The following is a 14,315-nucleotide window of genomic DNA, read 5'->3' on the forward strand; positions in this document are numbered from 1 at the left end:
TATAGATCTTCTATTTGCCATAGCAGACTTTTCCAAAACTTATTTTTACCACAGCCACGGGCGAGAGAGTCTTTCTCCGTCTTTTCCAAAATGAATTAAACACGATACATTGTAAAGATATTTTAATACTAGTGTACAAAGCAGTAGTCATGATAAAGGGGAAGCCAATAACGGATAACAATTACATTTACACAATCCATCATTCGAGACAGTTCACATAACGACCAATCACTTAATAATCTATTATTTTCCACAATTTTACCATTTTTTACTTCGATCAGTTCGCACATATTCACGTTCTCCGAGATTCACGTTCGTGTTGCCTCAAAGCCGCGCACAAGTTTTTACAGTCAATCAGTTTGTTAAAATAGAAAAGAATACGATACTTTTTCAGATGTACGTCCTAGCGAAAAATAATACTACAGTTAATAGAATGTAGAAGGGCTCGAAGTGTTTGATGTTGTTAGAACTTCCAGCTTTTGCGGAACGAGTCTCTCCTCCGGAAGAAGGTTCGCGTGGCTTGCTTGTAGCCGGAAGTGGTCTTTCCATTGAGCAGACAGTGTTCTTTATAGCGTCTCGACAAGAACCTTTGAGAATTCGGAAGTTGTACTCGTCGGGATTTAAGTGGGAGTACATGAATGTCGGTAGACGGTCCGAGAGCACCCAGATTTGGCCATCCCTATCGATCTGGAATGACATTATGATCAAACTAATATTCGTGAGAAGTGAGAGTCCTTACAACGAGTTATAACACGATAGAACAGTTTAAATCGTTCTTCGAACCTTTAAATCGTTCGGGAAAACCATCGTGACGTTATCCATGTAGATGAGGTCTTGTTGCTGAGTCGTGAACATATTTTGAGGCCTCCAGCAAGCAATGGCGTTCATATTCGTTAAGGCGTAAAACAGAACTCCGGTATCTTGATCCAAGAAGCTCACGCTACTTTGGCCATTGTTCCCTCGGGATCCAAGAGTTTGGAACTCGCTAAAGCTTTCTGAAATGTTCGCATAACCACTTTAAAAGTTGATATCAACTGCGGATTCGAGTCGTCCAGAAAGATGGCAAAAAATCATCGAACAAAATGGAAAATATTTTGTTGATTAAAGTTCATTGATTGACTAAAAAGATTGGGTTCTATTCCACCTTCAAATACCGAAATTAATATTGGATTGGCAAGAAAGTAATTTCGGTATTTGAAGGTGGAATAGAACCCAATCTTTTTAGTCAAGCAATGAACTTTAACCAATAAAATATTTCCCATTTTGTTCGATGATTCTTTGCCATCTTTCTGGTAGCTTCACAATTCCGCGCTCTTTCAGGTCATCATCATTTCTCCTTAAAATACCGAAATTACTTTCTTGCCAAGCCAATAGATTCTGCATGTTTGTTTATAACACTTTCCAGAATGTATTTGAACATTAAAGGGCCTAGCCGATTAAGATGGTCAAAACTGCCCTTAGAGCTTTTTCAACGGCTATTGAACCATTCGAAAGATTACCAAGAAAAACCCCTCTGAGTAAAATTTCAGCCCTCTAGCTTGCCCGTGAGGGTAGTTACAGGGAAAAATAGATTTTGCGGTTTCCGGCGCATTTTCCGGTCTAAAATGCGTTCTAAAATTCTGAAAAAAATGTGACACATTCTGGATCCCAAGGCGCATTTTTGAGAATTTTTTCAGATTTTTTTGTTTCAAACTGTGGTCGTAAAAAATGAAAAACCTCAAAAAAATCGGAAAAATATTTTTTTCTCAAAAATATGAAAACATGCTATTTTGCTGTTTGGTTCCCTGATAAAGTACTATAACAGGCAATGTTGTCAATTTTTTTTAGATTTTTTGTTCGGCTGCATCATTGTCAAAAACAATAAAAACCGAATTTTACACGAATCTACGGAACACATTTTCTAGTATTTCTTTATCGAATAAAGAAAGCCGTGAAAAGCAATATTTATTTCTTTTTCCGTAATTGTGTGCCTTTAATTATGAGACTGTACATATTTTTATTGCTCACCGGAAGAACTTGCACGTTGAGGATCTCTTAATAATTTCGTGCTGACTGAGAACTCCATGCTACTCGATAGTGGATGGAAATACATAGTGCTGTATCCATCGCCTCTGGGTGCTAGGGCCATCCCGAACAGACCGTCACTCCATTGGAACGAGATCCCCGAAACATTGAACTCTTCAGCCTTGTCACAATTGGAATTTCAAAAATTAAATGTAATATAATAAATGATAAATATATTATATAATATAATATATAATAAATAGAATTTTGATTCAATTTATCGTTTACTTCAGGCATGGCAAGAAATAGCACGCGTGCTAGGGATTCTCAAGGAATACCCCCACTTCTCCCGGCCGCGCGTCACAATCTCCTTGGCGGTCGTAGTTGCTCCGAGCACTATGGCCGCCACAGGGAGCGAGACGCGCGGCCGGGAGTAGTGGGGGTATTCCACGGATATTCCTTGAGAATCCTTAGCACGCATGCTATTTCTGGCCATGCCTGTTTTACACAATAATTGCTAGATTAGGTCGTTTGTATCTTTCGAGTTGTTTTTCCTATGTATTTTATAATAGTCTTATTGAACACCTCTAACGCTTTAATTTAGCACTCAAACATTTATATCATCCTCAACTTTGAAACATCATTGCATTAATATACAATATCAACGCCAGTAGAACACACTAATTCCTGTACACTTGTTGAATTAATTACTGTGTAACTATTCGTAACGAATAAATTAGAGAAAGTTTCCTGTTGAAAGTTATACTAAGAAGAACACACACACACAGCGATATTCGGGGACTTTTCAGTTCCACTTAAAGTTAAAATGCTTTGCGGTATCATATCAAATACATACTTTTTACAGACACGTTCTTCTGCATTACACTGAACTTTCTAGTCAATCAACTATCTCTCACTCCTTTCCCCCTTTCCCTCTCTCTTAGTAGTTCCATTCATTTCCCTAGTCGGCCGACTAACAGTCTCGGCCTACCATAAATAATTACCTGACCTCCGCCTTCTCGGGATGATCAACCGCTCCACGGAACCATGAGTACTTAGCGTGTTCTAAGTAGTTTGAGTCATGTCTACGTATCAAAACATTTATTGTCTGAACACTTCCTGTCACAGAACTTTCTACGTATATAATAAATTTTATGATTTCGGCGCAAGGTTCGATCATTTATATAGAAAATCTCTTTTACTTATTATATAATACTTACTTATTATGAAACCTCTTCTATAAATGATCGAACCCTGCGCCGAAATCATAAAATTTATTATATATTTAACTTTCGATCGAGAAGAGAATTCACCTTTTCTACGTATACTTTGAAAAAATTTGGGAACGAATATATTGTAATCTATCTGTTTGTCACCTCTGATATTGTATAGAAGATTTTATTGAAAATTAACTCGAAGGTTTTGAGAATATATTTAGATCGGTGTGATTATAAAAAAATGTTAGGTTCAATCTCAAAAAACGTGTTCATCAAATATTCAAAGCCCTTCTTGTTCCATCCGAGCCAGCACCGTACAGTGGGCCAAACCGATAAACTGTGCGTTTCAACGCACTTAAAACCAGGGGTTGAAAACAGTTACGGGAACCGAAAAAATGTTATAACTGTTATGAGAATACTTTTCGGTTCATGATTCGGTCCTGTCATTCTGTATTCTGTTCGGCCGAAGAACAAAAATGTATGCAAGCAACTAAATCAATGACAGAGTAACCGTAAAATGGCATGATGAAATCCCAGGTTTATATGACAAAACACAAAACTTGTTTGACATAATCGGGCAATTACCGATATCCAAGAAGAACTCGAGTAATATCTCGGGTATGTCATAAGTCATAGCTCTATTTCATAGTACGTATGTAATACCAACCTGAGGATCCGGATTGAAGGAGTGATGCTTAACGAGCCACGATTTATTCATGTTCCAGGAGTACACCACAAGCCCTGGACCGCCTAAATCAGCTAAGTAAGCGTAACTCTCCTCGCAGTCATAATCTTCAACTGCAATATTTGCGAACAGAGAGTCAGGCGTTCTTTGATCGTCGGGTATCACGTATTTCCGCAGCATCTGATCATTCGTTAGATCGTAGATAATTAATGCTGGCGGAGCTTGCTGCTCTGGACTGTCCAGAATATCGGTGAACCCTGTGTCAAGGATCCACAACCTGTCGCACCTATCTGCACGGATTCGGAACGTGGAAATTATTTCCGGCACATTTCCGTCCTTATACTGATGCGCCTCCCAAGATGGATATGGAATTAACCCGGGCGACTCACGTGTATCTGAAGCAGTATAGTAAGAGATTTAAAAAAATTTTTTTAGGAATATTGTCAATGAGAGAAATGGGATTGAGAGAGGAATTGGGAAATGAGTAAACAGGTTCGCTGTGATTGTGATTTTGTGAGAGGACGAGGATTTAAACATTTATGATAAGGAGCATAACTGATTCCACACACTTTAAATCAGAACAACTTTTATATGAATGGACCAAACGACTTCAATTTCTCTGTAAGACTAGAAGAATTAGTTTAGTAAATGATGTGTAAGAAATATGTTGGAAAAATGCATTTGGACGGAATTGTGAAAAACAATAGTAACAATTGATTTTTACAACTTTTTTAGCTGGCCCAATAACGGAAATTTAAAAGATGTGTCTGGTCAAGTGGTATAAATTATATACGCTCTGAAAATTTCATTGAAATTGGTTAATTGGTTTGCGAGTTATAATCGATCAAAAATGGTAAAACTTGCCACTTTATGGTACACTAGAAATTACCAGTTTTGATCGTTTATAACTCGCAAATCAATTAACCGATTTCAGTGAAATTTTCAGAGCGTATATAATTTATACCAGTTGACAAAACACACTTTTTAAATTTTCGTTATTGGACCAGCTAAAAAAGTTGTAAAAATCAATTTTTACTATTGTTCTTCACAATTGTTGTATAATCAATATTTTTGGAGATATTCGTCTGTAACGCTTTATAATGTTCACCCTGTATAACAGAAGAGAAGTTCTAATAAGTTATTTTGAAATGTATTATTATAAATGAATGTTTCTTTTAGCTCTTCTTGAGATATCATCACAAACAGTCTCAATGTAATGTTTAATGGATAAGATTGGTAAATCGGACACCGGATTGCGCGAAAAATAAGATATTTATTACCTGGATCAACTAGATCTCAGGCTGTTTCTACTTTCACAGTCTTTCACTTCTCTCATTCTTCTTTTCAGATCTGTTCTCGAAACGGTTCTCAAGCTGCTTCTTATTGTTACCGTATGCCTGAGCAAAGTTATCGCGGCTGAATTGACAATTAACCGTCGTGAAAAATGCTAACACTTCACCTTAATTGAACGTGTAATTTAACAAGTTATTCTTCTCGTTACTGGGAGATCTTGCAATTATTTTCTAGAACCAGCTCGTTTTCATCTGTCGAACGAGAAGTGGGCGCGGAAATAGGACAGACAGTTCGAAAGGAACTCTGGGTGATGTGATACATGTTTACTATGTTTACGCATTAAAATAGGGTATATTATTAATGGACTGCGGATCTTTATGCAAAATAAACATTTTCTGCATCGATCGCAAGAAATAGAAGCTAAATTGAACGTTACTTCTTCCCTTAATAGAGTAGGCTCGTTCTTCCAGGATTTCTTCAGCATTTCTCGATAATACAAAAATGGGGGTTTTCGGTAGTCAAAGAAGCTAAATAAAAGATCGATCTAGGCCGCTATCGGCGAAAGTCCTATTTTTTCGTTCACGAGGCGCAATTTGCATTATTCTGAAGCATGTAGCTATTTTCATAAAGCTATCACTGTGAATGATGCAAATTACGCCTCGTAAACGTGAAAATAGTTAGATTGGAAAGAATTATTGGAAAGAAGATTAGAAAATAGATTGATCTTTTATCTAGCGTTTTTGACTACTGAAAAATCATCCCATCTTTGTAATATCGAGAAATGAGAACACGTATCCCGCACCCTTGTAATTTTCGAAATAAGTCTACCACCTCAATGATTTTAATAGAGAGGAAATCATATATTGACATCTTCAATTTTTAAAATTTTTCGACAATCTTGTATTTCATCTGCTCAATTTTGCTATAAGTGCATAAATATCCGCAGTCTAATTATTTATGAACCCTTAGCACTCGAATGGCGACTCTGAGACGCCACAAAAAGACTTTAGATTATTAAATATATCGATATCTAATCAATTACTAAACATTTAGGTATTCTACGAGGTATTTATACCAATTTCATACACATAAAATTTAAAAAATCGTAGGGAATGGATATACTCTAAATCGAAAGAAATGTGCAAAGAAGAGTGCAAAGATCACTGTACCAACTTCAAAATCGTAATTTTGTGTCACTGTTCTTGCGGGGGTGCGATGTAATAGAATTTAAGTTCACCGTAGAATTCCGTCAAGTTCACGTTATATAATAAATCCATAATCGGTTATGGGACAGCGTGAAGGTACTTTCGAAAGTGCCAGAACCAATTGAAAGTGGAAAATCTAGTCGGACACGGAACTGTAAATATAGTTCGAGTCACAGTTTCTACCGAACCAGGTTGCTACTAGAACGTCATATTTCAAATAGTTCGTTTTCCGTGTAATTAACATAAGTATGTGAAAATTGGAGCAGAATATCTATCGTAAGATGGTTGATCAAATGATTAGAATCACAAAAAATACTCTTGTCATTTAAAGTAATGTGTATTGGCAATTTGTAAATATCAATACTTAATAAAAAAAATAATAAGAATTCAGTATAGACGGGCTTGTCAATTAGAAATTGATTAGTGTAATTAGAATTTTATGCATTTACGGTAAAAATGGACGCGTAAAAAACAAAACTGCGAACATTTTACAAGAATTTAATAATTGTCGACTTATTAAAATTATTGAAAGAAGAAATATCATAGAACGACTCAGAAATGTTCATTTCATTCTTAGTTCATTTTATTTTATTTAATAATTTCATTGTCCACTGCAAGTATAGTGAAGCAAAAAACGAATGGGTGAACTTGTAAAGCTGTGGATGTGAGTAACAGAATCGTTGTCGTCTGTATTTTTGTCTTATCTTAAATCAACAAAACGGTAATAAATAATGTAGCAAATTATTTATTATATATATATATATTATTTATGTTGTCGTGTTAACATAATATGCAGTAGGTAAAAATACGTGCAACTATGTACATATCTACAATCTACAACGTGACCTTCGTATATAATCTACTACCAGGAAATTGTAGAGCAAACAATCAATGGTTTAATAAAACCTTTGCGTAGTTAAGTACCAACGTTTGATGGTAAATGTTGGCAAACACTAAGCATTTTCAAGTATTCTGTACGACGAGAAACTTACAAGCAAGAACGGTATGCCTCACTCGGTATGCTTTGTTTACTGCTACGCCAATGAAGCACGTATCTTTACAAGTGCACGTGAAAGTTGGCCTAATAACGTCGTGTTTAGTCTTATTTCCGTCGAGAAAATCTCGCTACTTATTTTCCCAAGTTCCCTGGAACTTGGTTCAAGTAGTGCTCCAATATTGTATGGTGTATAGGATTCTTTTTTAATTGATTGATCTCCTTTAACACTAGGTTTACGGAGCTCTAGAAATACCTATTCCACATTATTTTATTGTTAAAAATTCAACTTTTAGTATTTTTTCAACAATTCCGATCAATTGCAATTTTTGAAAAAATTTATTTTCACATCCTTTAGTAAACTAATTGCTCTAGCTTTCCCAAAAAAGTTCAAATCGTATAGTACAATATTAAAAAAGTTATCGTCTTCTTTAGAGCGGTCTTCAACTTTTGTCCGCTACTGTATATACAATAATTTCTTATGAAATTATTTTTATGATATCAATAATTGTAAAATAACAAATCTGAAACCGGTGATGGTAGGTTCAGTGTTAAAAAAAAGAGAAAATCCAGTGGTCGACTCAATAGGAGATTGTTGCACAAAGCACAGAATAAAAATATACAATAAAACCGGCACACTCACCGTTTGTGAAGAAGTAATTTAAGCTCGAGGCAACTCCGCGTCTCCATCTTGGTACCGTAACGAAGATCCTGTCTTTTGTCACTTCGAGACCAAGCGGGAGATTGTCTTCCTGCTTGTACCACGGGAAAAGTTGGCTGGTCTCATTATTTGCCCATTCGTAATCAAGTTGTTTCCACTGATAAGCCACCCGTAGACCAGCCGTGCTACCAAGGTTCCAGAAACAACTTTGGAACAGTACATTCAGCACGAAAACGACCCATGAGCTGTGCATTTTCATGTTTCGTCACGTTCGCGAACCTTTTCTCCACCACTGACACGATCAATCTACAAATCATTATTTTTCTATCAATTTCTATCTCGATTTTTGAGTTTTTTCCAACACTGATAGTTCGTTCATTCACCATTGCATTGTAACCAAAACTTACATAAATCATATAAATTCAAATTTAAAAACAATAAACTATTCCTCGGTAAATTTAATTATTATACGTTTGCTTCTACAGATTCGCTCGATATTTATTTAACGGTTCATTTTAGATTTTCGTAACGTAGCTCTCTTCGTTAGACCTTTACCCTTGATAAAGTGGAACCAGAGAATTTTCTTTGACTACTAATAAAGGAAATACAGTAAGGAGCATAACTGATTCCACACACTTTAAATCAGAATAACTTTTATATGAATGCACCAAACGACTTCAATTTCTCTGTAAGACTAGAAGAATTAGTTTATTAAATGACGTCTAATAAATAAGTTGAAAAAATGCATTTGGTCGGAATTGTGAAAACATCTTAACTAGCTGTTCGTTAGAAATTCGCTTAAACTCTGCACAGGCTTGTTCCGAAAAGGGGAGACCGGAACAAATTAATTTCTAAACATTCGCAGCACGTAAAGCGTTTTGCAATCGTAATGACACGTTGCATTATTACGATGCGCGCACACACGGAGAACTCTCAACAAGATAGTACAATAAGTTATTATACGTACTGAAACTGTTGTAAATCTATGTGTTTATATAAAGCTTAGGTGTTTTCGCAACATAACGCATCAAGCTAATTATGGAGTGTGGTCATTGTAAGCTTTGCACAGTGGTTTGCAAATATTCAACATGAAAAATTCCTACCGAGAGTATTCGTCACGAGTGGCGAAGTGAATGTTCCATAAAAATTGCTCCACAAAATGTTCGGACGCTAAATCAGTTCCATGTTGTTAAAATGACAACATTGTTGGGTGTTGTTTAGTTAATTTTGTCAGAAATTCCAAACACTTTCAGCTCTGTTAAGATTACAATTGCAAACATAATTCACGAATAATTTAATTTACTTAATATTAGAACTTGCAAAATTTGAATTTATAGTAACCTAATATAAGAACATTTAAAAAATAACATTCTGCAAATATCGAATACTAAAACAATTATGTAAAGTATGTCCAAATGCTTGAAACAATTAACTCATTGATTATCATGATGAGTAATTATTACATGAATAATTGATATAAACCAAATTCTGAAGGCATTGCAAGAATTGACGAATATTATTTTACTATTTTCGACATACAGATCGCGATTATTTACCAGAGGAAAACATTTTCAATTAACATTTTTTCTCGAACGTTTCTCACAGTTTGGCCCACTTTAAGAAAGAGCTATTCTCTTTCAACACACTTATGCGACCGCATGACTAAAATTAGTCATTTCGCCGGCAACCGTTTTCGACCAAATGTGTCTTAGAGAATTTACTTGGAGTATTTCATTTATTTCAATTGCTGATGAGATGATTGGTTCTCAACTTAACATCCAACCTCACTGTTTGTATCACGGAATTTCCAAGTATAAATATGAGTGGGAGATGGTGTTTTGCATGTCTGAAGACTGAATCGGGCTTATGTAAACAATGTCCGATTAGTAATCCTTGAGAGGCAACATTTACAGTTTACTAATGCGGATATATTCAGATTGCGTCGTCATCGAAAAAATAAGAATGAACTAACGTTTCTAACATCTCCTGTCCTATTCCAACCAGAGTCGCCAGAGTAAAACTCCGTGTCCCCACTCTAGTGGGACTAATCCGGCACTGTCAGAGAGGGGGTAACTTGATGTTTTTGTCTAAACGTTGACCAGAGACATGTTTTAAATTTTCGTTACTGGCCCAGCTAAAAAAGTTGTAAAAATCAATTTTTACTATTGTTTTTCACAATTCCGTCCAAATGCATTTGTCCAACATATTTGTACATATCATTTACTAAACTAATTCTTCTAGCCTTGCAGAGAAATTGAAGTCGTCTGGTCCATTCATAAAAAAGTTGTTTTGATTTAAAGTGCGTGGAATCAGTTATGCTCCTTGCTGTATGTATATCCTCAACGACGGTCTTTTTAAACAATCTTTTCTACTGTATATTTATTGCCACATGAAATACATGTATACAGTATTTTATAATCGCGCAGTAAAATGTTTTAACTAGAAGGGTAAGCAACGAAAATTGCTGTAATAATAGCGAACGTGTTAAAATTTCAGTTCACCCGAAACACATAAAAATTCGTAATTTACTCCACTGTGCAATGGAGCCGAATTAGCATAGAACATTACGATGTCGAAACACAAGTATCAGATATCGCGGTGTATAAAAACAATCTTAGAACATTATCGACCGGTGAATATTGCATAATTTTGAAAAATCTGTGACACATGGCGAAACACTTTTTAATGGAACCTCCAATAGCAAGAGTAATTTTCACTGTGAACTAACAAGTCACCCTTAACAACGTCATCGAATAGATTCATTTAACACATTCCCGACCGGTGATTATTGCATAATTTTGAAAAATCTATGGTACACGGCTAAACACTTTTTAATGGAACCTTTAGTAGCAATAGCAATTTTCATTGTGAACTAACAAGTCACCCTCAATAACGTCATCTAATAATTTCATTTAAGATTGTAATGTAAAAGAAAATTTCTAGGCTTTCTTTTGGTACATCACAATTATTGAGAATCCTATTAATAGGCTTTCGGTAAGTAAATTGTTAAGATCGCAATGTAAAAGAAGTATGCTTTCTTTTGCTACAGCACAATTATCGAAAATCCAAGCTTCCGGTAGGTAAAGTTTCTAAGTTAAATTTCTGCAAAAACTACAACGGGAACAATAATAATGATGATCGACGAAGTATTGCATGGTCCTTTGACGTACACACTTTTAACACAAAACCTCCGATGATTGGAAAACCGACATTTCGTTCAACAAGAGGTAAAACGCCTCCGACAAGATGTAAGGTCAGGATACTTACTCGTTAAATATTACTTCATGTAAATTCACTGGGACGTGGAAACACTTTCCTCACACATTCTCTAAGCGTCTCGTGTGCCGATCCGTGTTGCACCCATCGAACCCGTTCGCTTCGTCGATTTATTGATCACTGGCTCCGGTTCTTTATTATTTTTCGACGAGATTGTTACGAAAATTCCAATAAACGAGACAGAGCCGCGGCCGTAACGTGCGGCTGACAGAGAATTTGTCAACGAAACGAAGGACGTCCTCCTGCCGTTTGATACCGTTCAAGGCTCAGCGGGCACTGATCCGCTCGACAGACCTGTTAAAACACCGTGATCCGTCGTTCCCCGCTAACCGTGACGTTATTACGTAGTCACTATACCTATAGTAGTGGAATGGCACGACCAAGAAACTGCAGTAAATTCGTCATCGTTCAATTTATTTTATCGTTCTTCATTAACACATTATATCTACCAGCGACTATTCCATAATTGAAGACTAGAATTTGTTTTTCCACGAAAAAGGATGTAAGTTTCAACGCCAAGGCAGTTATACAGGTTTTCGGTTCCTTTTTCGAGGAAATGACAAGTGGGCTATTTCATTCTTTCCATTTTTCTGATAGTCCAATACTTTTTTCCTCGCTTTGCTATTTTCTCTCGTTTTTTAAGTCATATATAGACTGCGGATTTTATGCATTTATGACAAACATGGGTACGTACAATTTAAAGCAGCGGACATATTAAAAAGATTTAAGGACATCAGTGTATTATTTTCAGCTCAATAAGAAAATTAAGCTTCGCGGAAATGTTTTATGTGGCTCCTGTGTCTTGCAATCAATGCAAACATTTTTCATTTTGCATAAAGATCCGCAGTCTAGTCATATATATTGTTTTCATAAATTGTATTTACTACAAATTGTAATTTTTTTAAGTGTCTCTCTAAAGTAAATTGCATTCTTACAGGTTTCGTATGGAATTTTTCGAGGCACTTTTTTCATTTTTCATTCAGGCACTTGCAACCTTTTTTAATTCCAATCTTTAATTTTTGAAAGTCGTGGCTCGTGGCTTTAGACTTTTTAATTGTGTAGATTCTCGAACAGCTGTGAAGAAACTTAAATCCACAACTCACCCTCGATAACATTTCGGTTGCGATTATTCTATAAAAGAAGATTTCTTGAACTTCCATTTAATGTTAACCTCCCATTTACTCTTAATGTTAAATTGTCAATTGTGAGAATCGTCAGAGTTGCTCGCTCGCTCGAAAAAAACTGACCAGACCGTCCGATTAATTTTTATGAAGCAAGTAAATTGTCGAATGCGAGAAACGTCAGAGTTAATAATTATTTACCTCAAAAACTATTGAAGACCCGCCATTGAAATTTTATATTCAGGCTTCTCTCCTTCCTCCTCGCCTTGCCTCAAAATTTCAACCGAAAAATTGATGTGAAAAACATGAAAAACATTCAACAAAATTGAATGACATTGAAAAACATTGATGTACAACGATTAGGTTGCTATTACATCGTGTCACAAGAAGTCTCTGACGACGAGACGTCATTTTAAGGAAAAGAGGTTAATTAATTGCGATTTACAGAAACTGGAGCCATTTATTTACTCCAAGACACATTTGGTCGACGGCGATTGCCAGCGAAAAGAGTAATCTTAGTCATGTGGTCGGATATGTGTGTTAACAGAGAATAGCTCTTTTCTAAAGTGGGCCAAACAAGACAGTTTTTTTAGAGATTTTAGAGCAATTATGTTTTTGAGATAATGTATAAGAAAGAAATTTCTAAAAAGGTTAATCGCTGCTAGAGGATTCTTTACACAACTTTACTACAATTTTTTAATAACTTTGAAATAGAATCTGATTTATTATAGTATCGTGTGCTCAAATTATTAGAACCATTTGTACAACTTGAGAGTCTTATGTTAAAACAATCCCAACTGCAATGAATTCTTACCATTTTGAAGTATTAATGTTTATTACAATTACAAATGGGAGAGAAAATCCGTGTAAAAACAGAATTGCATTTAAATTCTGTTCACTTTTACTAACAGTCTATAAATTTGATATGTACGTAGTAAGTCAGTGAATGTTTTGGTAGAAAGCCTGTCAGTTATCTCAAAATGAAGTTTCATCGGCACAGAAAGAATATTATCGACCCATATCCGGTCTTCACCGCAAGATTATTCGTTGTATACTACATATAATACTATGGTATACTTCTTATGCATAAATTGGTGTCCCAATTTCAGTAGGAATGTCTCTCATTAACATTCGGACACTTTCTGAAAGAGAACAATTTCTTTTTAAGTTGATCATCCATTTGGATTGTTTTCGGAGACGTTAGAACAATTAGTTTACTAGATGACGTGAGAAAGAAACCTTGAAAAACTTACAATTTGTCGACATATGAGAGAAAATACTATAGGTTGTTCTTTTACCACGTTTTTATTAGCTTGCTTTCTTGTCTGTCTGTCTGTTTGTTTGTTTGGTACAAATTTTACAATTGATTTTAAACTAACTTCCCGATGAGCTAGAGACTATTGAAATCTCCAATATTTTTCGATAAACGAACGCGACCTTCAGCTATTTTTAATGTAATACTGCATTTGATTTTATGTCACGTGAAACCGTATGTCAAGGCAAATTCATTCATCTGAATGATCGTGAGCTTCAAGATCGTGCAAGGTCGAAAACGAAGAAATATTTTGCATATTATGTATGCATTGCTGTGCTTACCGGCTACTTTTATTGATATGAACAGTCCAAAGAACGTCGGAATCTCCCTCATTTGTTAGTCTCTCGAGAACTAAAATTAGAACAGAACATTATTTTGATTCGATGAAAACGTCATATATTTTAGTACTTCACTTCCGACGTTATCTCTCGACGTTTTTAATACTTAATTTTCTTTCACTGCACTATATGCATTTATTTAATTTAATGATACTTTCGGCGCTACCGTTTCGATCATTTAGTAAATCTAGCAATTTTTTGCAAGA

At 35.5% G+C, this 14,315-nt stretch overlaps 1 protein-coding gene across 1 annotated transcript; it reads right to left on the reverse strand.

Moving 5' to 3' along the window:
* Positions 1-105: 105 nt before the first annotated feature.
* On the reverse strand, positions 106-12,696 carry Yellow-b (L-dopachrome tautomerase yellow-b). The gene is made up of 6 exons (XM_076426328.1): positions 11,327-12,696; positions 8,042-8,365; positions 3,889-4,301; positions 2,008-2,185; positions 784-995; positions 106-687 (listed from the first exon to the last, which is right to left on the reverse strand). Exons 2-6 carry the CDS (start codon positions 8,316-8,318, stop codon positions 391-393), a joined length of 1,377 nt encoding a protein of 458 aa, XP_076282443.1. The 5' UTR covers positions 8,319-8,365; positions 11,327-12,696; the 3' UTR covers positions 106-390.
* Positions 12,697-14,315: the final 1,619 nt, after the last annotated feature.

This window comes from Lasioglossum baleicum, chromosome 6 (genome assembly GCF_051020765.1).
Source record: "Lasioglossum baleicum chromosome 6, iyLasBale1, whole genome shotgun sequence".
In the NCBI taxonomy this organism is placed as follows: domain Eukaryota; kingdom Metazoa; phylum Arthropoda; class Insecta; order Hymenoptera; family Halictidae; genus Lasioglossum; species Lasioglossum baleicum.